Source organism: Chlamydotis macqueenii, chromosome 6, assembly GCF_036417535.1.
Source record: "Chlamydotis macqueenii isolate bChlMac1 chromosome 6, bChlMac1.mat, whole genome shotgun sequence".
Taxonomy (NCBI): Eukaryota; Metazoa; Chordata; class Aves; order Otidiformes; family Otididae; genus Chlamydotis; species Chlamydotis macqueenii.
The window spans coordinates 17,776,148-17,798,670 of record NC_141561.1 but is presented as its reverse complement, the minus strand read 5'-3'; the positions used below and the strand labels follow the sequence as shown (position 1 = coordinate 17,798,670).

The following is a 22,523-nucleotide window of genomic DNA, read 5'->3' as shown; positions in this document are numbered from 1 at the left end:
CCCCCCGCTTACCGGCGTGGCTGCGGGGCGGCGGCGCGGGGCGCCCCCCCGGCGGCGCGGGGCGGCGGCGGCAGCGGCGGCGGTGGGGCGGGGGCCGGGGGGCGCGGGCCCCGCCGGGCGGGAGGGGGACGCTGGGGCGGGCTCCATGGCAACCGGATGTAAGCGGCGGCGCTCTAGGCGCGGCGGCCGCCTCGCTGGTGCGGCGGAAGGGCGCGTCTCTGTGGTAACGCGGAAGTGCGAGGGGCCGGCGGCGGCGGCGAGGGACGAGCCGCGCCGGGCCGGGCTGGGCCGCGGTCACCTCGGCCTCCGCCGCCTCGGCCTCCCCCCCCTGCAGATGGCGGCGGCGGAGACGCTGGTGCACGGCCTGGCGCGGCTGCTGCAGGACGCGGGTGAGTGGGGGGCCGGGCTGGGGTGAAGGCCCGGTGTGGGGGGCGGCAGCAGCAGCGCTCACGGCCCGTCCCGTCCTTCCCTTTCCCTTCTGCGCAGGGGACCTCGTCCTGGACGGCTCCAGCACGCTGACGCTGCTCACCCCCACCCTGCAGCACCTGACGCAGGTTTTCGAGCAGCACCTGGGCTCCCGCAACCAGAACCGGGGCTTCGTGGCCCTGCCCTCGCACCCCGCCGAGACTGCCGCCATTCTCCAGGCGCAGTTCCTCTTCGACGTCCTGCAGAAGACTCACTCCCTGAAGGTCTGTGCTTGCTGTGGCCAGGGGTGTGAGGGGCCGGGGGCACCACAGGGCCGGCCAGTGGGGTGGCAGCACAGCCGCCTGCTCCAGAGTGGCCTCCCTCAGCGCCCATTGACCCCCTCCGATGTGCATGCTGCACAGCTCAAACAGCTCTCGCAGGGCTGCTGCGTGGCATCGTAGTCAAGCGTGTAGTTACTTCATCTAGGATCAGCCATGCAACTCAGCGGAAAGTTTTTCAGGGTTAAAAACAAGGGCAGCAGGGGTTAATTACGTTCTGACCTTGCTAAGGTGTTGACATTCCTGGGAAAATGATTATTTCTTGAAATGCTTGAGCAATTTGGGCAGTGTCTGGCAGCTGAGTGCTCCCTGGGTGGTGACTGATCTGCAGGAGGCAGCGGAGCCAGGGTGTTTGAACAGAGCGGGTAGACATCGTATACGCTTACTGCTCTGAGACCTTGCGCTGCTTCTTTCTGAGTTTTACATGCTCCTGCCTGGGCAGTGGTTCTGGTTGATCTGTTTCACGGCGTGGGACATTGCTAATAATGTGTCCTCATTAATTTTAAGGAGGCTGTAATAAAGATAGAAGTACAGAGATAGAGGTTCTTCAGAGGGCTTCTTGAAAGGTGGCATGTGTTACGAGGCTGCACGTGATTATACTTGGCACTGAGGCACTACTGGGAGGGTAGCAGAGGTGAAATGGGCCTGAAAGAGGAAGAGGAATTAGCAGCTGTTCTTAGGTCCCACAGCAACGCTCCGGAGGGGTTGTAGCCGAGCACTACGGCCTGCGATGTTCTTAAAAGTGTTTTCCATATGAGACAGGTTGGAGACATTGTCTGAATGTGGTTGGGAGGGTTTCGTAGCGGTGTGCTGAGGGTGGAGGTTGGAGTGAGGCTTGTGGAGAAACACAGATCCCTGGCAGGGACGAGGCGGGGAGAGACGCTGCAGTTAGGATGCAAGTTGTGGTGAGTGCTTGTGTTAACCAAAAAATGAGCTCTTTCTGTAACAAGCCCTTAAAGAAGAGAAAGCTACCCCTTGTGGTGCGGTAGTTGATTTGCTTGGAGAAACCGATAATTTATGTCAGCCCAATCATATTCTTAAGACAGTGGAGGGAGGGGAGATGGTCAGGACGTAGAGCAAGGATGCCATCTGAAATAAGCTTTGCTAAAACTCATTGTCAAAGCTTCCGAGTGCAAGCTTCCCCTGCGAATGGTCCTGTTCGACATGCTGCATTAGTGCTGGCAGGCAGCAGGGCAGTGATTCATCGCCACCAGGGCTGCCGCTGTGGCAGCGGCAGTGCTGATGAGGCCTTGGGATGTCTGTTCTGCACCTGATGAGTGACTTCTGTGTGAAGGTGGATGTAGCTTGCAGAGATGGTGTCTCCTGTTGTACTTTGGTGTCTGCAGTGGGAGCGTTAACTACTTCATTACTCACTTTGTCTGAAATACTACTTGTGCAGTGGCCATAGAAAGCATAAGAAATTGGTACCTTATCCTTTGCGGTACGTGAACATGGCCGAACTGTCCTGTGGTGAAAGAGCCTGTGGCTGCACTGCAGAGTGCAAAGAGCAGGTTAGCAGGTACCTCAGTCTAATGCTATCAGTGTCGTGGAGACCAACTGTGTTTTCCATTGTATCTGCTTGTGATTTGCCTTATTTGGCCTGTTCTAGTGAAATGCACATGCACGCCTCCCACCAGTGTGCTAGTTCAGTTCAGTTGCTTGATAAACATAGCTGTAGCAGTTAGATTTGTCTTTATTTAGTAGATTTGTTAGTGGTGGCTGATGAGGAATCCAGCTGTCAGACCTGTGTTTCTGAAAGTAACGAAGCCACATGGGCAAGGGAGAAGAAAAGGAGCTCTGTGGTCTTGCAGACAGTGTTCTTGTGCTAGCTAGCTTTTTTTCTTTCACCTCCACTGAACTATGAGGCCAGGAGACAGTGCCAATACCAGCATGGGGGGAGAGCCTGTGAGTGAACACCCAAGCTGGAGTTCGGGTTGGGGGCGGGCCTGTTCAAGGTACTGCAGTCGGTACATCGCGAGGGCGGTATTGCAGCACAAATCGGGCTTGACATGAGACTTCTTTTCTGGTTTCTCTAGCTCGTTCATGTTCCAAACTGTGTTGTGCAATCTGCTGTGAAGATCTTTCCTTTCAAGTCCCTGCGGCATCTGGAAGTAAGTATAGAAGGCAAAACTGGCTTTGAGTCTTGCTGTTTGGCTTTTCTTGACTTAGTTTTGTGGTTGCAGAATGCCTCCACTCCTGAAAACTGAGTAGGCTTTGGTGGCTTTCCTAGATGGCTAAGTCTAATCTCTTGCAATGCTTGCTTGGGGTGAAGCTTGGATATGAGCAAAGTCTGGAATGTTAGGGATGGAGGCTCTAGCAGGGAAACAAGACATGGCTTGCAGAGATGGGCCTGGGATGGCAGCTGCTCTTACACTGTAGTATTTTGATGTATGTTATCCTTACTTTCTTATCAGCTGAGGTCTGTCCCTCCACACTGCCTCCGGGGACTGCGATTTGTCTATTCTCAGCTGGAATCTCTAACCTGTTGCAAATGTATCAGTACACTGGAGGTGAGTGTCTCTACACAGCTCATGGGGAAATGGCAGGAGAAAGGCTGTCTTGATCCTGCAACCCTTCACGCAGGGAAGATGTGGGAACAATGTTAACCATCTTACTGATCCATGTTGCATATGGCTTTTTCTCCTTTCCCCGTTCTGGGCCCTACTCCTGACTCAATGTTGAAGTATTCCCTGGTTGGATACATGTGTGCTCTGTAGTCTCCTTTTTAGCTGCTTGAGAATTTCTGTCTGCAGCCAATATTTGTATCAGCTAGGTCAGACCATTCTGTGTCTTTGGCTGTTTTCACATTCAAAGGCCTGCAGCTGATCAAGGTTTATTTCATTGTACCTCAGCAGTCTTAAATTAGAGTTTATTGTCAGAGGGAATGCTGTGCCCCAGTGTCTTATCTGCACTGGTGCCCAGCAGGTTTCTGAGACATGAAGGCAAGCTCCAGCTGTGGAGAACTGAGAAGTGTGGGCTGTGCTAGCCATGGGGCTCTGGGCTTTTGTCTGTGGCACAGAAGCAGCTGCCTGCTGGGGAACAGGGGCTGCTGGTAGGGAGTGCATAGAGTTTCTTTTGTCTGCCAGAGCACAAGTTGTTTGGCCAGGGCGTGTGTATCTTACTTCTGTGTCTGTGCTTTGATGGAGGTCTGAAAAAGGTTTCGTTAGCATGAATCTTTGTGGTTGGTGTTCAGAGCCTATGAACTGTAGCATGTTAGATTAACTATTGCCACTTCAGTGTAGGAAGCAAAAGCCTCTCCCCTTCTTTCTAAATATCTAGCCATGGAATTCTCACCATCTCCAAATACTTAAGTGAGTGATGTAAAAGTCATTGCCACGCTAGGCAAGGCAGGATCTGTAAGGCACAATATGCCAGCCTTGTTGTAGACTAGCTGTTCTCCTGTGTTCATCTGCTTTTGCTGTAACAGCTAGTACTCACCAAGGAATGGCTCCTCGCTTCTTCCTAGGAAATCATTTCAGCATGTGGTGGCGATCTGAGCTGTGCGCTCCCGTGGTTGGAACTGCACACTGTGAACTTCAGCTATAACTCGATCACTGCCTTGGATGACTCACTGGTGAGTGGGGCATCCTTCCTGCATGACTGAGGGGAAGAGAGGAGATGATCACAGCCAAGAACTGGGCACTCCTTTACTCATGCTGCTAGGTTTGCGTGGGAGGGAGTGAGCAGTATTAATTTTGCTGGCCTCTCCCAGCAGGACAGGGTTTCCATGTTGTTTGTAGGATCTGATCTAGTATCTCTTTGTCCTTCAGCAATTACTGAATGCTCTGAGAGTCTTGGATTTGAGTCATAACAAGATCCAGGACTGTGAGCACTATTTAACGGTGAGTATCCTGGGCTGAGCACCAGGGTTTCCTCGTATGGAGAGGACACTGCTAAAGTGCTGTAATCAGCTAGCAAGCACATGGTCAATGATGTATAACAAAAGAAACTGAAGACATGACCTAGCAGGCATGTGATTTAGAGCCAGTGCTTGCAGCCTTGAAGCTGTTGTCATGTATGTGAAGAAAATGATAGGGGCTAGTGCCTTGTCTTGAGTTCGAGGTCAGGCTTTGAACTAAGGTCTCAATTGATCCAGTGCTGCTCTTCTCTCTGAACAGACCCTCTCCGAACTAGAGTACCTCAATCTGGCTTATAACTTCCTGTCCAAGGTGCCAAACCTTGGCATCTTCAGCCGATCCAAGCTGGTGACTCTGATTCTACGCAACAATGAGCTTGACAGCATTAATGGTGAGCCCGCAAGGGAGGAGCATTTCTGAGTCTGAGGCCTTTCTCTCTTCCTCGAGGAGGAACAGAACTTGAAATTTTGGGCACAGCTGTTTTTACCAGGGTTCGATTTGCAGGGAGACGGGTAGGTGGGAAGTTCCTAAATTATATCTTCTAGCATGCTGATGGCTTTCTTACTTTGTTTGCAGGGGTTGAACAGCTGGTGAATCTGCAGCACCTAGATGTGGCCTATAACCTGCTGCTGGAACATGCCCAGTTGGCACCGTTGTCTACTCTGCACTATGTAAAAAAAGTAAGCACGAAGCCTGGTGGTTTGGTAGATGAGAGATGTCATGGTCAGGAGGTGCAAGGTGGAGACTGTATGGTAAGAAGAGAGTTTGAAAGATCAGTTCAACTCTTGAGCATTTAATTTTAATGAGGACAGGTGATTGGGGAGCCTTGGAGACACACCTGTATTTCAGTCTTCATTTTCTGCAACCCCTGCTCAAGCTAACCTTTTTCCATATGCTCATCCTCACCTCGTTTTTGACACTGTCAAGTTCAGTAAAGATCCCCCCTAATCCTGTTGTGGATTTGTGCCTTCAGAGAAGTCTGAAGGAGGATAACTGCAGGCATTGTAGTGCCTGTGAAGGAAGATAGCCTGCAAAGGACTGTTCTCTCAACAGTTCTCAGAGTCAGTACTGAAAAAGCTCCTGATGGTTTTGAGACATGAGTAGGAAGTACTTTAATTTCATTCTCTATTTGCTGAACAAATTTGAGGAAGCGTTGTAAAAGCTTAATCCTCTCCTGGATTGATCAGCATTCCACTACAAGGATATTTCCTGAGGCAGAGAGAAAGCCTGGAGCTGCAGGCAGATTAGGTCAGGGTATAGAATATTACCTCTAATAACAATTTCTCTGTTTCCCCCACCCAGCTGCATTTAGAGGGAAACCCATTATGGTTTCATCACAACCATCGGTCTGCAACTGTTGTACATCTGTCTCCCAGGGCAGCCTCCTCCAATGTGAGTATGTTATGTGCCTTCTGTCCCTGCTGTTGAAGGTGTAGGATGTTCTTATACCCAGGGGCAAATGAGGGAAAGAATTTAATAAACCTGAAAATTCATTCCAGTGGTGTAACAGTGGTGATTGTTTTGTGGGTTTTTTTTTTTTTCAGGTAGAGTAGTTTATCCTTAAATTTTTATGTGGTGTGCTGGCCAGGGCAGACAGAGTTGAATACTGATCTCAGGTTTGCCAGACCTCAGATCTTAATACTTCTTCACTGTCAGCTTCATCAGTTTTGCTCACCGATGGTCCCAAAGCTTTAGTCTGTTCCTCCTAGATAGTGACTATGTAGCTGGACTTTGCAAAGAAGGAACTCACCATCTTGGCCCACCTTGCCAAACTACATACTCCTTTTGGCTACTGTGGCCGCTTCTTTCTTTCTGCCCATCGCTCTGCTCTCAGCTAGTTGTCATCACTGTTTTCTTTGCACTCTGGTGCTTAGGTCAGTTCTTGGTGATCAGATTTTAAATAAAGAACCCAGCAAGGCAGCATTCTGGCAATTTAGCAAAGTAAACTTGCTTGCTAAGGGTCAGAGGTGTTCCAGAGCTGGGCTGCCCTTCACATTAGTGGCAAATGGCTGGATTGATCATCTTCAAACTGCATCTTGGAACTAGCTTTCACTGAGCTCAAGCTACTGGAAACTAGGTAGACTCAGGCTAGAAGTAGGGTACAAGCTTTGAGGTAATCTGTTTTATTTATTCCACAGACTGTCTTGGATACGTTTCTGGGAGTCGTAAAGTCTGTAAACAGGAAAACCACAATGGTCCTTCTGGCCTTATATGCTATTAGGTCAAGTAGCTACAACTAAAGGAGTGATGGATAGGCAGGAAGAGGGTTGTTTCTGGTAGTCTTGGCAGTTTGTGCCAGGGATCCCAACCCTTGGGTGGCCTGAAGGGGAATAGGAGGCAGCAGATGTTGTCCTGAGTGTGTGCCAGCCAAGTGGAATCTGACTGCAAATGGGTCTCTAATTACAGTTCCTCTTGGATGGGCAGCCACTCTCTTCCTTGGACCTAATGGTAAGTACAGTTGCTGTAAACTGATCTTACTGGCTTTGGGAGTGGGAACTCTGACAGGTTTTTGCATCATCATGTGTCCCATTAAAACTGTAGAGGCTGCCTTGACTCTTTGACGCAGTTTGTTTTGGCTCAGTCTGTGCTGATCCCTAGTAATTGTTGGGACTGGCCAGAGCGGTGTAACTTATTCTGTCCTATGTAGCCTTGCAGAGCTCGGAGCCTTGCCTGTTTCCTTTTCAGGTACTCTCTGGTACTTGACACTTGAATTACATGTCAGCAAAACAAACAGTTGTCCGTTTCCCATCTGCTGTTTTTAAGAAATGCAGAGATTGAGTTAAATTGGAGTGTTCGTGATAAACAATCCAGTCGACAAGGCAGGATCTGTTGTCACCACTCTGAGATGGTGAGGGACAGGGAAGTTGTTAGCCTGAGTTGTGGCTTGGTTACCTTGTCTCCCCTTTGCACTTAGCAGGCAGCTTTCTCTTCTTGTGACTTTAGCACCTTCCAAGACTTGTGCAAAGTGTGTCACAGTCCATCCACACTTCTACCTCAGAGAAGACTGTGCTGGACCGCAGTGCTCTGGACAGTTCCTGTGCTGCAGACTTCAGCGACAGTCAGTCCCCAGCAGAGAATGTGGCTGTCAGGCTCCCTCGGAAGAAAACCAAGGTCTGGGACTGAGACAGCTTCCTAACTGTGCAGCTGGCAGGTTGGGTGAAGGAGCTCTCTCGATGTGAAAGCCTTGTGCTGTGGGATGTGGTCTTGTACTGACTGTGTAGTACTGAGCCTCTACTGCATGTTAGGAAGGGGCCGGGCTTAAAGTCAGTCTTGATATACTGTGACAAATGTTTCATGTTGTGGTTCTGCGCTGTAACAGCTATGAACCCTTCATCTTGGCAGAGCCCCTCATCAGATGCTGTTTTGTTTTCTCTTGTGCGTCCCAACTATTCTTACCCTGTTTGTTCCAGGGAAAAGTCAAAGTGCGCAGAGCAAGCATTTCGGAGCCCAGTGACACAGAACATGAGCCCCAGGCTTTACCTCTCTCTGCTGGTGAGACTTGGTTTCTTCATCTGTAACACAGCAACTGAACTGCTCATAGTCAGAGGAGTGCTCTGGCGTGGTGATTATTTTAATGCTTTCCAAGTTTTTTCTCTGCAGGCCTGGTCCTACAGCATCAGAAGGAGATAAAGCGCTTGGACAGCTTCAGAGATCGCTTTGGTGTTGACTGGCTGCAGTATAAGAGACATCTGGAGGAGCATGACCAAGTACCCGTCATCTGCCGTAGCCGTTCTGCAGGTGAGATCGCAGGAAGACCTACTGCGATGGACTTGCAGAGTGAGAGCTCTGACGCAGAGCAAGGAAAACCTCAAGTATCCCAGAAAGAATCCGCAGCTCCTTTGGATGATACTGAGAAGGAGGAAGAGCCCGAAGTACAGCTGGATGAGCCTGTGGAAGGAGAACAAAGAGGAGAAGAGGAGGCAGATGAGCTAATGTTGGGGGAGGAAGAAGAGGAGGAGAAGCCAGAAGGTAAACAGGTCTTTTCACTGCTGTGTTTGAGAGCTTTGGTGACGACAGAATAGATGGAACAAATGTGATATCCCTGAAGCTTTATCATGATGCCCAGTATTGTGGGACTTCTAAGGACTTGGGCCAAGCAGGCCTGAAGGCCTGCTGTGTGTACTGACTTGTCCTACATCTTGTTTGCCAGTGGACCTTTGCCAACCAGTGCTGGTGAGCCAAATAGAAGGTGAAGGGGACCCAGAGCCAGACTGGATCTTCCTGCGAGTCACAGCTAAGCATGTAATTGAGGTGGAACTGAAGGCTGCCAGAGTCCTCCACAAGCTGGAGCTGAAATGCCTGCAGAAGGTGGAGACCTCAGAGATGAACTGGAAGAGGATGGTGAGTTATGCCTCTGTGTGACCCTTTGACATATTACTCCCTGTGTGGGCCAGCATTCTGGATTTGGGCCTCTGTCAGAGTACCCTGCAGGTGTTTTCCTAGCTCCTGCAAAGCCTGATTGATCGAGCATCTCTTCCCCACAATGCATACATATCTAACAGTGTCTGTATTGCTTAGAGTACCTGTGAAAATGCATCAAGAGCCAGCACCAATTCTCTTGCAAAGCTGAAGTTAAAAAGATAATGGCTGGACTTGTTCCAGTTCACAGGAGTGAGAGATTTCTCAAGAGGAGCCTAAGTGAAATGGAAACCTCCTTCCTATCCGTTCCTCGCTGGGGTATCTCCCTTGCCTTGGAGGACTGTTTGTGGATTGTACTTTTTCTTAGACAGTGCAGCACAGAGCCTAGGGTGATGTTTAGAGAGCTCCTGGTAGTTCAGTGGGCGGTTTTCCATCCACTCTAGGTGCGTGCTTTAACACTATCAGCCCTGTTTCACTTTTGTGGTTTTTTAGAAAGGGAGTTTGGAAATCTGTTTCCTCATGGTAGGATTTTAACATTAGTATTGTGCGTGGACATGTTCACAGGTTTCTCTAATACTATTTTCCTCAAAAGCTTTTTTTTTTTCTTCCTGCTCTTGTACCTCTTGAATGTTTGTAGTTTGATGTTCCTCTGAAGTACCTTTGTGAAAAGATATTTTGTTTGAAATGCTTTGTTCTGGGCCTTGAAACTTGCTGTTGTCCTCAGCACTTATTTTTAAGTCCTCAGAGCTCTATTTATTTAATTAATTATTTGTGCCCATTTTACCAGGCTCCCAAATGCTATCAGCCATGGAGGGCTACTCAGGGCTTACTACATTAAATGCTTGTACGGCCATGTTTCAGCCAGTTGCAAACAAATGTAGTCTGTATGCTGCATGCTGTGTCCTCTTTCTAGAACTGGTGGTTTCTGTCTCCTGCAGGACCTGGAGCGAGTTTTCCCTGTCCTCAAATTGCACTTCAGCTACATTCGCAAGGACCGGCAGAAGCGCAAATACGTGGTGCTTGATGACTGCCCGGAGCAGTGTCTACAGGTAGGGGAGGCTAGAGCTGGAGCCTGTGGAGAGGGACAGTGTTACTGGAAGAAACTGAATTCTTCCAGCCAGCACAGGGCCCCTGTTGTTAGAGCACATGCGCGTCTGCTGCTCTGTGGCAGCCCATGTCTGGTTTGTAAGCTCAGGATTTATCCTGCTGCACAGATGACCTGTTGAGGGCCCTGTGAGCATGGCTGTGGGCAGTGGAGGTCCTGGAGCATAAAGGATGCTTTCAAGGAGAAAGCCTTGCAGTTTTCTCTCTCTTAGGGAGAAAAGTTAGTACTCTAGTGATCCTTACTTGTTGTGCATGTGCAACATAATGTTTCCTGGATTCTGAGCTATGCACTAGCCTGTACTTAACCCTCTGGTCAGTGAGAGTGTCAGTGCTATGGCAGCTCTGGTCTGCACAGCTGCTGCAGTGACTCTGGTCTCAAATCTGAGTGTTTTTCTTCAGGTACTGTTGTTTAAGTACATTTAAACAAGTTGTTACAGAAAAGGCACAAATAAATGGGACCCTTGAGACTGGAGTTCCAAGGAGAGCCTGTCATTATGTAGACACAAGGCACAGATCTGCAAAACCAGATTCTCTTGGTCTTCTGCAGTGAACCTCTGCGCCCTTGGCAAGTCTTGCACAGACTGTCTGTGGTACTGCGTTAGCTGGGAAGTAGCTCTGTACCCCTTGCACTCTGAAGTGCTGTAATGAGGCATGTGAGGAGACTTGCTGATGTCAGGGGCTTGCTTTTATTAGGACGGTTATAGCTGTCTGCTAGCACTCTTTTCCCTGTGCTGCTACTTCTAGTGTGTCCTTGAAGTGTTGTCCCCAGCTGTTGAGGAGAATCGGCGAAATCAGGACCAGGAAAAGGGATCCACAAAGCTCCAGTGCCTGAAATGCAAGCAGGAGTTTTTGCAGTCCTTGGCTCCCTTGCATCAAGATCCCTATGCTTCAGAGGCTGGAGATGCCAAAATCCTGGAGAACCTAGTTGTCTCAAATCCAGGTAGGATGTAGTACCCAGAAAAAGGATGCTTGCTAATGCCCAAGCAGACTGCCAGAATGGCAGCTGTGGTGCAGAGGATGGAATGTATAGGAGAGGATGATACCTTGGCTGTACTGGAATTAAAACTTGTGGGATGTACTCTCACTTGGCCCACTGTTAAGTAAACAGCACCCCTGTTGTTGGTGGTGTGGGGTCTGGGAGAACATAGGGGTGCTAGAAACTGCAGATGGTCCACAGAAATCTGAAGTCTGGGAGAGGCATTAAAGGTCATGTAGTCTCTCATCCTGTTGGAAACTGTAGTCAGTTCTGCCACAGAGACTTATTTGTTCTAAAGGGCTTTTGCTAACAGGGGCTTCTAGGCAATCTTCTCCAGTATTTCAGGTAAAACTTTGGCTGTTAGACACCAGAAAAACAACCAGAACCCTAATTCAAGTCTCCCTGGCTGTGATCTTAAGCCCACTCTCACTTTGCTTATGGGGAATGATTTATTCCTTTCTTTGTACATGAGGGCCATTGTTCTCCCCACGTGACTAGTCCCTAGTCTTCTGTCCTCTAGACTAAATAAGCTCAGCTCCCTAGATAATTTGCTTGTCAGTCATACCTCATACAATGCTGTTATTCTTGCTGGTCTCCTTTGTACATTTTCCCATTTGTCCACATTTTTCTTTAGGTGTCTGAAACTAGATGTGGTATTTTGGCTGAGATATGGCCAGTGCTGAATAGGCATCTTCTGATTGCTGAGTTTTTCAAAGCTCAGTTTATATTTGAAGTAGGGAGTGACCAGCCTTAGCTCGGAAGATGCTGCTCGTTTGACAAAGATTTCTGGGATCGATGTACTGCAGTGAGGGCAGAGATGCTGTCCTGGCTGCAGCACTTTTTTCCACCCCAGGACACTTTCTGCCCCCTGCCAGGGTAGTGGGAGTCCCAAGATCCAGCTGGGAGTCTGCTGTGGTGTGGGTGAAGCATCAGGTATTGGGGTCAGGAGGCATGAGGACAGCTGGAGAAGGCACACGGCATGCTTGTGGTTTGGCTGGCAGGAGAATAAACCAACCTGGGGATGGAGGTGGCTAAGGAGGGTTGAATTGACTGGTCATGAGCTTGGGCTTCAAAGGCTATGTGAGTGTTTGTGGACACAAAGTGGGGGAAAGTACGTCAGCTCATGAGTTTTGGTGGCCACTACAGCACACAGTGGTCACCCTAAATCAGAGCAGAGCTATTTCAGGTGGATGTTGGCACTGATCCAGAACTTCTCATTGATTTGTGAGGGGAGGTGTGTAGCATATGATTCTGAACAGAGCTGCTCAACAAGCTGCTCAAGGGCTACTATAAATATTGTCTACTTTGAAAGGGATGGTTTGTGGTTTGCAGAGGGGAGGAAAAAAAAAATCTTGTGGGAGAGCTGTTTTAGTTTCTCTTTATCCCTCACTAAATCTTCTACAGATGCTGCAGCAGCTGGTGAGCCCATAGCCTGTCCCAGTTGTTCCAGTGACCATGTGGTCATCCTGCCTTCAGAGGTGTGCTCCAGCACTCCTTTGCCACTCGGCCCCGATAGCACAAGTGAGGACCTGTCAGACTCCATCCTGGAGGGAAGCAGCCAGCAGGAGGGCCCAGAAGAAGCACCTGCCCTGGCTGGCGAGAGTGGGAAGTTCTACATTGGTGGGGAGGACAGCTCGGAGATGGATACCAGCAACAGCAACAGGACCCCAGAGCTGAATGGCGAGCATGACGGCACTCTCCGTTCCAGCTCCCGTAGTTCAGATGGGGGCTGTGGGAAGAAGGAGCTGGGCATGAAGAGTCAGTATTTGTCCCTCAGCCACACAGACACCAATGGGGGCAGTTTGATGGGGAGCTACCGTTACAGTGCTTCTCGTGGGCCCACTTCTTCCCAGCCCTCTTTGAACTCTGAGTCAGAGGAAACATGGAATCTCAATCCCTGTGAGTACGTAGGAGCCATGCAGGGTCTAGGGGTGTGCGCAGCTTGGTGTTGGGCTTAATCACTGGTGCTTTGCAGGGTGCGCTGCCTCCTGTTTAATGGGGAAGGGGGGTCGTCAGGTATGAGCAGCAGTGACCGTGGTTCTTGTGAGCAGAGTTTTTAATTCCCTTCCCTGTTCAATCCCTATGCCTGAAGGCAGGGAAAAACTGAGTCAGCTCCTAATCCCTAGTATTGCTCAGACTTTGAGTAACAGGGTCTCATTCTGGGAGCTGCACTGTTCCGTTACAGACACGCTATGTTCCTGTGGCACCAGCAAGCTGCCAGCTGGAGCATTACCTTTGGAGAATAGTATGCAGAATTTCTGTCTTTATTCTCTGGCTTAAGTGCAGTGTGAGGCTGGTGTGTTTGTAGGAGGCTCTGGTTAGTGGATCTGCAGTTGCTTGTGCTTTCCTTGGTGGTCATTATGAGCTTCAGATGACAAAGCCTGTCCAAAAGAAGAGACTGTGTTCTGTCTGTGGAAGGGATGTCATGCAAGATAGCAGTTACTAGGAGGCCCACAAATGCTTTTTGTAAAAAGTCTTGGATTTCTCATGTAGCAAACTGCCTTTTCTTGGGGATCAGTTTGTGATTTACAGAATAACTGAAGTTGGAAAGGAGCTTTGGAGGTTATCTGGTCCAACCCACAAAGTGACTCCACTATAACCGCAGTCTAGTCCTGATCTACAAACCCATCAGTTTCCTGATCTATAGAGATATCCCCCAGCCTTTCAAGACTGCTGTACCTCTGAAGAGGAGTTGGTATAGGACCAGTGTTTAGGATTACCATGTTCAGTCTTGTACACTTGGAGTTTGAGAAATAAAGCAGTCTCTTATTCTGGGTCAAATCACAAGGTCTCATTTAAAACTCAGCCCATGAAAAAGCTCCTGCTGAGGAGAAGTTGATTAGTGTAGTGTTTCTGGTGGGGAACAGGTTCCACAGGGAAGTGTATACTCTCGGGCAGTATCGTGGCTATTGTATAAACTATTTGGTTATACAATTGCATGATAAACCTAATTATGTTCTTAAGCAGTTTTATTGGTGTTTTATTCAGTCCTCTTTAGCCTTACCACAGCTGAAGTCAGAATTTAGAAAGCTGACCTGAGCTGACACCAGATGAAATGAGAAATGTCTTTGGCTTTGTGATAAAGAATTGCCCTCCTTCCAAATCTGGCAGCAAAGCAATGTCCTCTTGTGACTAAACAGCTGAGCACAGGTTGAAGATGGGTTAAACCTAGGCTTTGTGTATCTGAAGAAGCAAGTGTTGGAGTGATGTAGTCTCCTCATGTCTCTAGATTGAGACCTGTGGCCTGGAAAGCCCTGGCTTTGGCCCGTGGTCTTAAGGAGAGACTTAATGGAAGCAAGCGTGCAGAGGGGGTGATACTGCTGCCAGTCTGCGTGCTTGGGCGGCATCCAGTCACTCAGCAGAGTGCTGATCCCACCCTTTGCTCTCCTCAGCTGTAAACGGCATCCTGCACACGAGGGACTTCCGTTCTGTGGATCATCGCCTGAAGCTGTACCTGGATATGGAGGTTTTTGAGGAGAATGCTGAGGAGTTCCAGTGCTTCCTCAAGGTGAGCTCCCACACCACCACTCCTACACTCCTTGGCTGTCCTTCCTACCCTGCAAGTTCTGCTCTAGGGTGGCATCCCAGAGACTGTGGGGTGTGAAGGGAGCTGAAGTGTGTTTGAGTTGGTCCTTTCCATGGGTGGGCTGGCAAGGGGCAGGCCAGTGCTATGACCCACTCTCTCTGTGCTCTAGGTGGTCATGGTGAAGTTTGGCCGTCAAGGAGAGTTCCTCTCAATCCTGGTTGCCTCTGATCTCAAGATTTATGTGCTGGAAGTCACTGGGGCTATCAGGTGAGAAGAATGGTGGTTAGTGAGACCCTGCAGCAAGGCTGTGAGTGCTGGGTAGTGCCAGCCTGTGCTAGCCTTACCCTGGAGGCGTGGTGACATGCAAAGGCTCTTCTGGCAAACCCCCCTGCTGCAGTGTGATGTGCGGGAGGAGATGGGGCAGCCTGCTGCAGCTGAGGGCTGTGCTCTGTGATTAGGGGACAACCTGCAGACTGGCTGAAGAAGAGCGACTCCCACTGCCTATCTGATATTTCCCATCTGGAAGTGGGACTCTGCCACCAGAGCTTGCGAATGGAGTTTGAGAACCCGAAAGCCTCCTACAATCTGCTGATCCGGAACCAAAGCTGCTGTGACCAGTTCCTGCAGACTCTGACATGTAAGAGTAGAGCTGTAGCAGGGATGGGGAGGGGAGAGGATTTGGAAGTTTTGCTCTTGGAGAGCTTCCAGGAGAGCTGTAGTTGGATATATGTTGGAAATTCACTTGCCAGCTCAGAGAAGAGTTGAGGGAGAACCCCACGGGCATCGTAACTTCCAGTGCCTCTCTGTAGACCAGAGGACTGTCCTGAGCTGTTATGTACTGCCCTTGGGCTCACAATAAAAGACATCTACCTTCTCCCTCTCTTTAGATCTCATGCATGAGCTACCTGCTAAGCACAGGAGTAAGGTGAAGGAAATCCCCACTGTGGAAATGAATCCACAACATTGGCTATGGTAAGAACGACATCTGTGAGGCTGAGGTTTTGGATAGAAGAGGATGTCTGATTGTTCAGCAGTGCCTGGGAAACATAGTACTCAAAACAAGGCAGCACAGGAGGAGGCACTGCTGGAGTGACAGCCAGTCCTGTGTTATGGGCTTAAGGCAGCTGGCTCAGGTGCCTTCTGCACAGGGGATGAGCAGGCAAAGGTGTGTCATGGACTGAGCCAGGCAGGGTAACTCCAGCTCTCCTAGAGGAGCCTGAGCAGAGTATAATGGAGGGAGGAGAACGGGGAGGCATAGGGCAGCCTCCTCCCTTGCAAGAAGCATTTGGTTCCTAGCTGGCAAGGCTGGGGGCAGAGTAACAGAAGAGAGAGGAATTTTGCAACATCTGGGAGAGATGGGTCCTTCCCAAAGAGGACAGTGAACAGCTCTCTGAGTTCACAGCAAACCTAGACTGGAAACAGGGTGCTTCCCTGATCGACCCGCTGTTGTGTCTCCTGCAGGCATCTGCTGGACTCCAAGACCACAGATTTTGCCGCTGCAGATGACACTTGTTTCTTCTACCTGCTGGCCTACCTGATCCAAGGTACAGAAGATCTCGGTGGCCAGGTGTCTCACATCTTGTGCTGTCTGCTTACATGCTTCTGGTTTTAGGGTACAGTCTGTGGGAAAAGAGCTGAGCCATTGGTCCAGCAGCGAGGTGGGGTGGGGGTATGGTTGAGGGGCTCTTTTATTGTTGAGATGTGTAGGATAGCAGCATGCTTCTTTGTGTATATCCAGTGAGTCTCCCAGCCCTTTTCTGCATGGAAGTCCAGGCTCTAGGGAGCAGTTGGTCTTGCACACCAGGTTTGGCGACAACTTGTAATGGTTTCTGAGAAGCTGGAGATTTTCTAAGGGCTGGATCGTTGCCCTAGGCTGAGAGAAAGCTGAGGGGTCATACACACAGCTGGTTTGTGTGAGGAGCTGAAAGGCTGCTCAGTTTAGGAAAACAGAAGCAGGTGTCCGGAACCTGAGACGGTAGGAAAGGAGCAGCCATCAAGTTGTGTTCCAGGACTTGTGGCTTGCTGAGGGCCAAATGTGCTAAACCTGGGATTTGAGTCTTCAGTGAACAATTCCAGTGTTATCTTAGCTTGGGACACTTTTAAAAACAACCTGGCTGTTAATCATGTTCTGACTTTGTTACTGCTCTCGCACCCCTGTTCACCACTGGCTATTGTGGAGGTATGAGAGAAGGAGAATGAGGAGGACTCTGTGGAAAGTATGTTTATTGGTCTCCTCAAGCTGAACAAATAGCCTGTGGGAGGGAGAACTTAAAGTGCGTTGTTTTTACTGTACAGTTTTTCTCCTTTTTTAGAGTATGGTGCCCAAAACTGGACACAGTTCCAGCTGAGGCCTCACTGCCAAGTAGACAGGACTAATTCAACGTCCCATTTCTGATATTTCCACTAATTCCCAGAAGTGAGATGTGACAAGAAAAGCAACATGTTGCTGTAGTAGCTTGTGGTCCCCTGTGACCTCAGCCAATTCTGCTAGTGGTTCCCTATTTCTGTGCATCTGACTTGTTCCCAAGTTCTAGTGCTTTTCATTTGCATCCACTGAAATCAGCTGCATGATATTTATACTCCCCACAGTTTATCAAAACTACTTTGCTTTCTGCCATACTCATGACGCATCACAGCTTGGTATTAAACTTTAAGTGTGTGCTCTGTGTTCCAACCATCAGATATCTGCAGCCAGACAAATTCAGGCCAAAAAAGGTGGCCTTTTAGCTGGAGCTGCTTACTTTTAACTAAGGAGTAGTAAAGTGTTGTTTAAGAGGTTAAAGGACTCCAAGTGTCTTTCCCCGCCTCACATGAAGATATAGGCTGGACAAGGCTAGCTGGGTGGTGGTCTTTCATATGCATGCTCTTGCAATGAGCTTTGATAAAGCTGGTCAAGCCCAGCCACATTTTGCTACCCTGCTCCCCCTCTTCAGTCAGGAAGCTGGGTAAGGCTATTCACCCAGTTACTGTTGCTGGAAAGGATTTCCCTAGGGGAGGAATGGAGAGCAAAGCTGGTTCTGTGGTGACTCAGGCTCTCAGCAAAGCCTCTCCTGTTCCCTTGTATCCTTTTAGGGGCATCTGCTTTCCCTGTGACCCTGCTGAGCACCCGAAGCATGCTGTTTCTGCTAGAGGAGAATCACCAGTGGCAGGTGCAACCCTCCTTGGATGCAGACCATGAGGCAGAAATGCCTCCTAGGAGCAACATCCAGTTGAAGGAGAAGCAGCCGATCAGCAGTATTAGCAATGTCATAACCTATCGCCTCTGTCCTTGTGACATCAAGCTGATGCTTTACGATGAGGTAACCAGGAGGTGGTCATAGGGCACACAAGATGCTGGGGGCTGGATTGTGCTCAGAATCCTGTTCCTGTCAAGAGCGTCCTGGGGCTGTCATCTCCCATCCTAACCCAGGGTCTTGCACCACAGATGCAGGGGAGCGCAGCAAATTGCCGCTGTACAAAAGTCGTGCGGGGACACTTCCATAGCTGGCAGCATAGAGGGAGGAGGATGTAACTTAGGAACTGGGTGGAACTGGTTTCTGCGCTGGGGAATAGCAGCTCAGAGGTGATCAGTGCCTTCGAGGCTAGGCCCTGCTCATCCCCTCCCTCTCTTTCCTCCCTCCCAGGTGCTGAAGGTGGAGAGCACTTGGCACATCCGCACAGAGTGCCCTAAGCTCCTGGCAGAGCTGGTGGAGTGGATCCGTGGGCCCTGGGAGGAGATGTTCTCGATCGACCTACGGAAGGCTGTGTACGAGGGACTGGAGTGAGCTTGCTGGCTGTAGGCAGACGGGACTTGGAGTCAAGAGTGCTGCTGTGCTGGCAATGGTGCAGAAGTGCCTCCCACTCCCATCTGACCTTGCTGTCCTGTGGCCTCTACTTTCTACCCTACTCTTGTCGCTGGCCCTTTTTGGTGGGGAGGAGGGGAGCACATCATGGTCCAGACTGCACAGTCACTCACTTGCACTGGGCTGGCCATGGAAGGAGGAGGTGGAGGGTGTTCCTTGTAATACTGCATAAGCTACAGAGTTTTAACTTGGCAGTGTCTGCTAGTCTCCTTCAGGGTCATATGGAGCACCACTGAAGGAAGAGGGGAGCCAGGCCAGAGCGTGTTCAGTGGGGGACATGCAGTGGTACTAGGCAAACAGCAGACCAGCAGCAGCTGGGTGCTGTGGTCTTCCTAGCAGGTGTATTTGCTGCCTTCCTAGCTGTCTCAGAACAGCTGCTATTATCTGCTGCTGATTTTTTTTTTTTCCTCTGTTTTTTCCTCCTCATCCTTCCTCTTGTCCCTGGCTTCCCCAAAGCTGCCTGCTTAAAACAGGAGCCCGATTGCACAAGGGGATGAGGCACGCTGTACTAATAATCCCACAGAGAGCCCTTACCTGCCTGCCTGGTGGGGCGCGGCTCAGCCTGCTGTAGTCTTTCACTGTCACTGGGGAGGGAGGAGCTGTGAGGCTCTTGGCACAGAAATGTGTTGCTCACTGCTTAGGGGTCAGGACCCTGGTGGGCACTGGCAGGTAAAAGCGAGGCTTAGGCTTTTCTGAGCAGTCCAAAAGCAAGAGTCTATTTTAACATGAGTTTTATTATTTTCTACTGTAATAAAGGCTTATATTTATTGAATTGTCATGTTTTCCTTGTTTCATCCTCTTGCACTGTTGTAATGTCTTTGTAAGATCTTGCACACTAGCTTTGCAGCAGCCTCAAGAGTTCCCCAGTGCCTCACAGGGTTTGGGCCATTCTCCCCATCCTGTTCAGGGTGGGTGCTGATGGGCTGCTGGACTAGTCTTCTCCACCTGCCTGGCTCCCAAGCAGCCACCAAGGAACAAGGCCCAAACAGGATTAGACTTACAGCAGGTGCTGTTTGTGGTGTTCTCCTGTGACAATTGGCCTCAGATGAGCATCCTGTGGGCTTCCAGCCCCAGCAAGTTGCTTACTGGCTGTACAGGCCCTCAGAGGCATGCCTCTCACAGAAGCTGTTGCGGCTGTGGCTGTGGAGGTAAGAGTACTTGCCCCAGGTTCTTCCCTGTACCAGGCTTTACTTTGTCTCAAACTGTCCTGAACAGTTAAATGCAGCTGAAAAAATGTTGTTGCCTGGCCTGGGCTTGCTGTGTCACGCTGACTCTGCACCCTTCCCAGCGAAGAGCAAGTGAAGATGCTGTGTGTGGTGTTCCAGTGCAGCTGAAGCTCCCTATGGGGGTGAGCAGAAGCAGACCTATTACATTAAGGTGCTGCCAGGTGGGATCTGATACCCCAAACAGGGATCTTTACTGATGTCTGCTTTTCCCAGAGCAATGTCTCTCTCTTACCATGAGTGTTAACACACAGTTTTAGGGCAAGTTTTCCTATGGCTGAATCCTTAGTGACAAAACCTCTATTTTATGTCAAGGTGATCTTGATTTCTTTAAAAACATGTATTTGTTATTCAGTGACTTGTTGCCTATTTTCTTTGGATACTGAGCATGACAGGTCTTTGCAACAGCCTCTATGACATCCAAACTTGCCACATACCCAAAGTTTGTGTCTGTGGCTTCAGTTTCTGTCATCTAGAACACAGCAGTGACTGGATCTCACAGCTTTCCACTGTTCTAGTCTCACCTGGGCAGATGAGATAAAGTTTCCCTGCCTGCTTGAACCCAGCTATGCCATCCTCATAGCCTTAGGAGAGGGGGAAGTTCTGTTTCCATATTTGTAGTGGTCTGAAGGCCACCTCGCAGCGCTCTGTTAGACTCTTTCTTGGAATTGCTATATGATTAGGCTTTCTTCTGTCACTTCCAGAAGTAGCTGAGTTGCTGAAGGCCCGCAGTGGCCGTTATTTTTATCTAGCCTTCTATAGACTTGATTGACAAGATCTATACTGTCTTGAGGCAGATGTCACAACACATTCCACTTTCTCCCCTCTTCCTAAATGGGCATATGGCTGCTGCTCTCTGTTCATTTGGAGCAATCTCAGACAGCAAGCGGAGCGAGCTCAGTGGAAGCGCTGCCAGCACCTAACACTGTCCGGGGGAAGGAGTCTGCAAGAGCTGAGCCAGTAAAGACCAGTAAGGGTTTTCTGTCCTCATCTTGCCATTTAAGGAGCTTGTGTAAGTTCTGTCTTCATCTTCTATAGCTGGGTTTTTCACAACGGGTAAGAGTCAAAATTGGAGTTACTGGACCAGCTCACTGATGTCTCTTCTGTGTAAGCTGATCCCCTGAGAAAGCCCATCCCTGGAGCTTGCTTTTTCCATCTTAGCCAAGCTGCACCTCTGCTCTGCCCTGCCTGTGTCTGGGCATGTGTTCAGGGGCCTTAAAAGTGTGGACTGCCAGAACCAAAGGTTTCAGCTCTGTGCCTGGCCATAGCTCTTCTCATGCTCTTCCTGGTTTTTACTGCAGAAGTGACTATTCCTTTGCTTCTGCTCCTTGCCTTGTCTCTGTGGGTCTGTGCCCTCAGCATAGCACTACTCTCGGTCCTGTTAACAGCTCCCTGCTCTTCTGCATTCCTCTGGCCACTGACAGGGAAGCTCACACGCAATCCCACAACCTGTCTCCTGCTTCTTCATGAAACACTTGCTTTGTTTTCCCTTAGGGTTTTGTCATGGTTGTTACCAGATTAACCCCTTTGTGGTTAATTCGTAATCATGAACACTTTGCTGGGGGGCTCCTCACACTAGGATTAACTGGTCGCACTGCATCACCTGGGTGTGTGCAAGGGTTTCCCTGACGTGCTGCTCTGCTCCAGCACTGGAGGCACCCCCAACTGACAGCTGTGCAGGAACAGGGGTTACGTAGGAGAGCCAGGGTTTGTGCAAAAGTGTGACATCTGTTGAACCAGCCCTAGTCTCTTCTGCCTGGCATAATCTTGAATGTGCAGTCCCCCAGCTGTGCTCTTAGACACTCTTGATTTTTCCCCTTCTTTCCCCTCTCCTTTTCTGGATGCACTTGGCTCCAGTGCTCAGTTGTGGGTGGTCTGAATTGCAGCATTTCCCTGTCTGTATCTGCCGGGAGCAGTCTCTTCTCAAGGTGCGTGTAGCTGGAGGGACCACAGGATTCTGGAGACAGGCTCCAGGCAGCTGTGGGCTCAGACTGCAGGCTGGCCATTGCCACGAGCCTGAAGCTACCACTGCTTTTCCACAGGCACATACCCACCCTGCCTTACTTTGCTGTTCAACGCATTGACGAAGATGATGCCTCGGTCACGGGTTTGGCCATTTCAGTGCTTTCTACTCTGTGTCTCTGCCCTCTGAAGCAGTACAGCCTTGAGCATACATAGCCTGTGGGTTAGCTATCAGCCCCCTTGCACTATGTCTAACTAACGAAGCCTTGTTTCTAATCAAACAGGGTGGCTGGAGGGACTGGTCATTTACTTTTTGCAGAATATCCCTGCTGGCCTCATCTCCGGGGAGCTGGAGATGTAGCAGCAAAGGGCACACGTTCCCTGTGGCTCATGGACCTGCCTGGCCAGCTTCATCCCTCCTGGGGGTGCCAACGCTCCTTACCCTGCAAACCCCCTTCCTTTTGGGCTGTCATCCAGCTTGGCTGTCAGGGGAAGAGCAGCGAGCACAGGCTGGGCTTGAGTGCCACTCAGTACTGGCAGAAATCATCACCCAGGAACTGGGAAGGCGACCCTAGCAGGAGGGAGGGGAGCAGGGGCTGTGCCATGTAGCCCGTGCTGTGCTTCATAATCAAGCAGGGGGGAAGGGGATAGGGGCTTTATTTTGAAGCCATCACAGCCTTCCCCCGATCTATGTTATAGGGATGGTCATTGCCCTTTGCACTCCTGCGACAAAGCGTGCCTCTGCCTGTTATCAGGCGGTTACTAAGCCTGTTGTGGAACTATCCTGTATCAAGACAAACAGTCCCTAATGGAGCCGTCTGCTCCCTGTCCCAGTGCCAGACAAGTCATTTAATCTGGGAAGAGCGTGTTTGCGGCTGAGGACTCGCGCTGCCCACCTGCAGCCCTGCCTGCCTGCTGCCCTGCTCGGGGA

General features: G+C 50.0%; 1 protein-coding gene across 1 annotated transcript; it reads left to right on the top strand.

The window, feature by feature from the left end:
• Positions 1-275: 275 nt before the first annotated feature.
• On the top strand, positions 276-19,179 carry STK11IP (serine/threonine kinase 11 interacting protein). Its single transcript, XM_086751169.1, has 24 exons — positions 276-389; positions 487-689; positions 2,780-2,854; positions 3,158-3,253; positions 4,210-4,317; positions 4,514-4,585; positions 4,862-4,991; positions 5,177-5,280; positions 5,903-5,992; positions 7,007-7,048; positions 7,544-7,711; positions 8,011-8,092; positions 8,201-8,569; positions 8,751-8,941; positions 9,898-10,008; positions 10,808-11,003; positions 12,444-12,938; positions 14,432-14,547; positions 14,735-14,832; positions 15,024-15,202; positions 15,453-15,537; positions 16,027-16,109; positions 17,638-17,864; positions 18,189-19,179. Exons 1-24 carry the CDS (start codon positions 335-337, stop codon positions 18,327-18,329), a joined length of 3,516 nt encoding a protein of 1,171 aa, XP_086607295.1. The 5' UTR covers positions 276-334; the 3' UTR covers positions 18,330-19,179.
• The last annotated feature ends 3,344 nt before the right edge of the window (positions 19,180-22,523 follow it).

Bases quoted from the DNA above. Each gene is read 5' to 3' on its own strand.
- STK11IP (XM_086751169.1), top strand. From the start codon at position 335: ATGGCGGCGGCGGAGACGCTGGTGCACGGCCTGGCGCGGCTGCTGCAG. The intron at 15,203-15,452 runs GTAAGAGTAGAG...CCCTCTCTTTAG, and splicing joins GTTCCTGCAGACTCTGACAT to ATCTCATGCATGAGCTACCT. The intron at 16,110-17,637 runs GTACAGAAGATC...GTATCCTTTTAG, and splicing joins GCTGGCCTACCTGATCCAAG to GGGCATCTGCTTTCCCTGTG.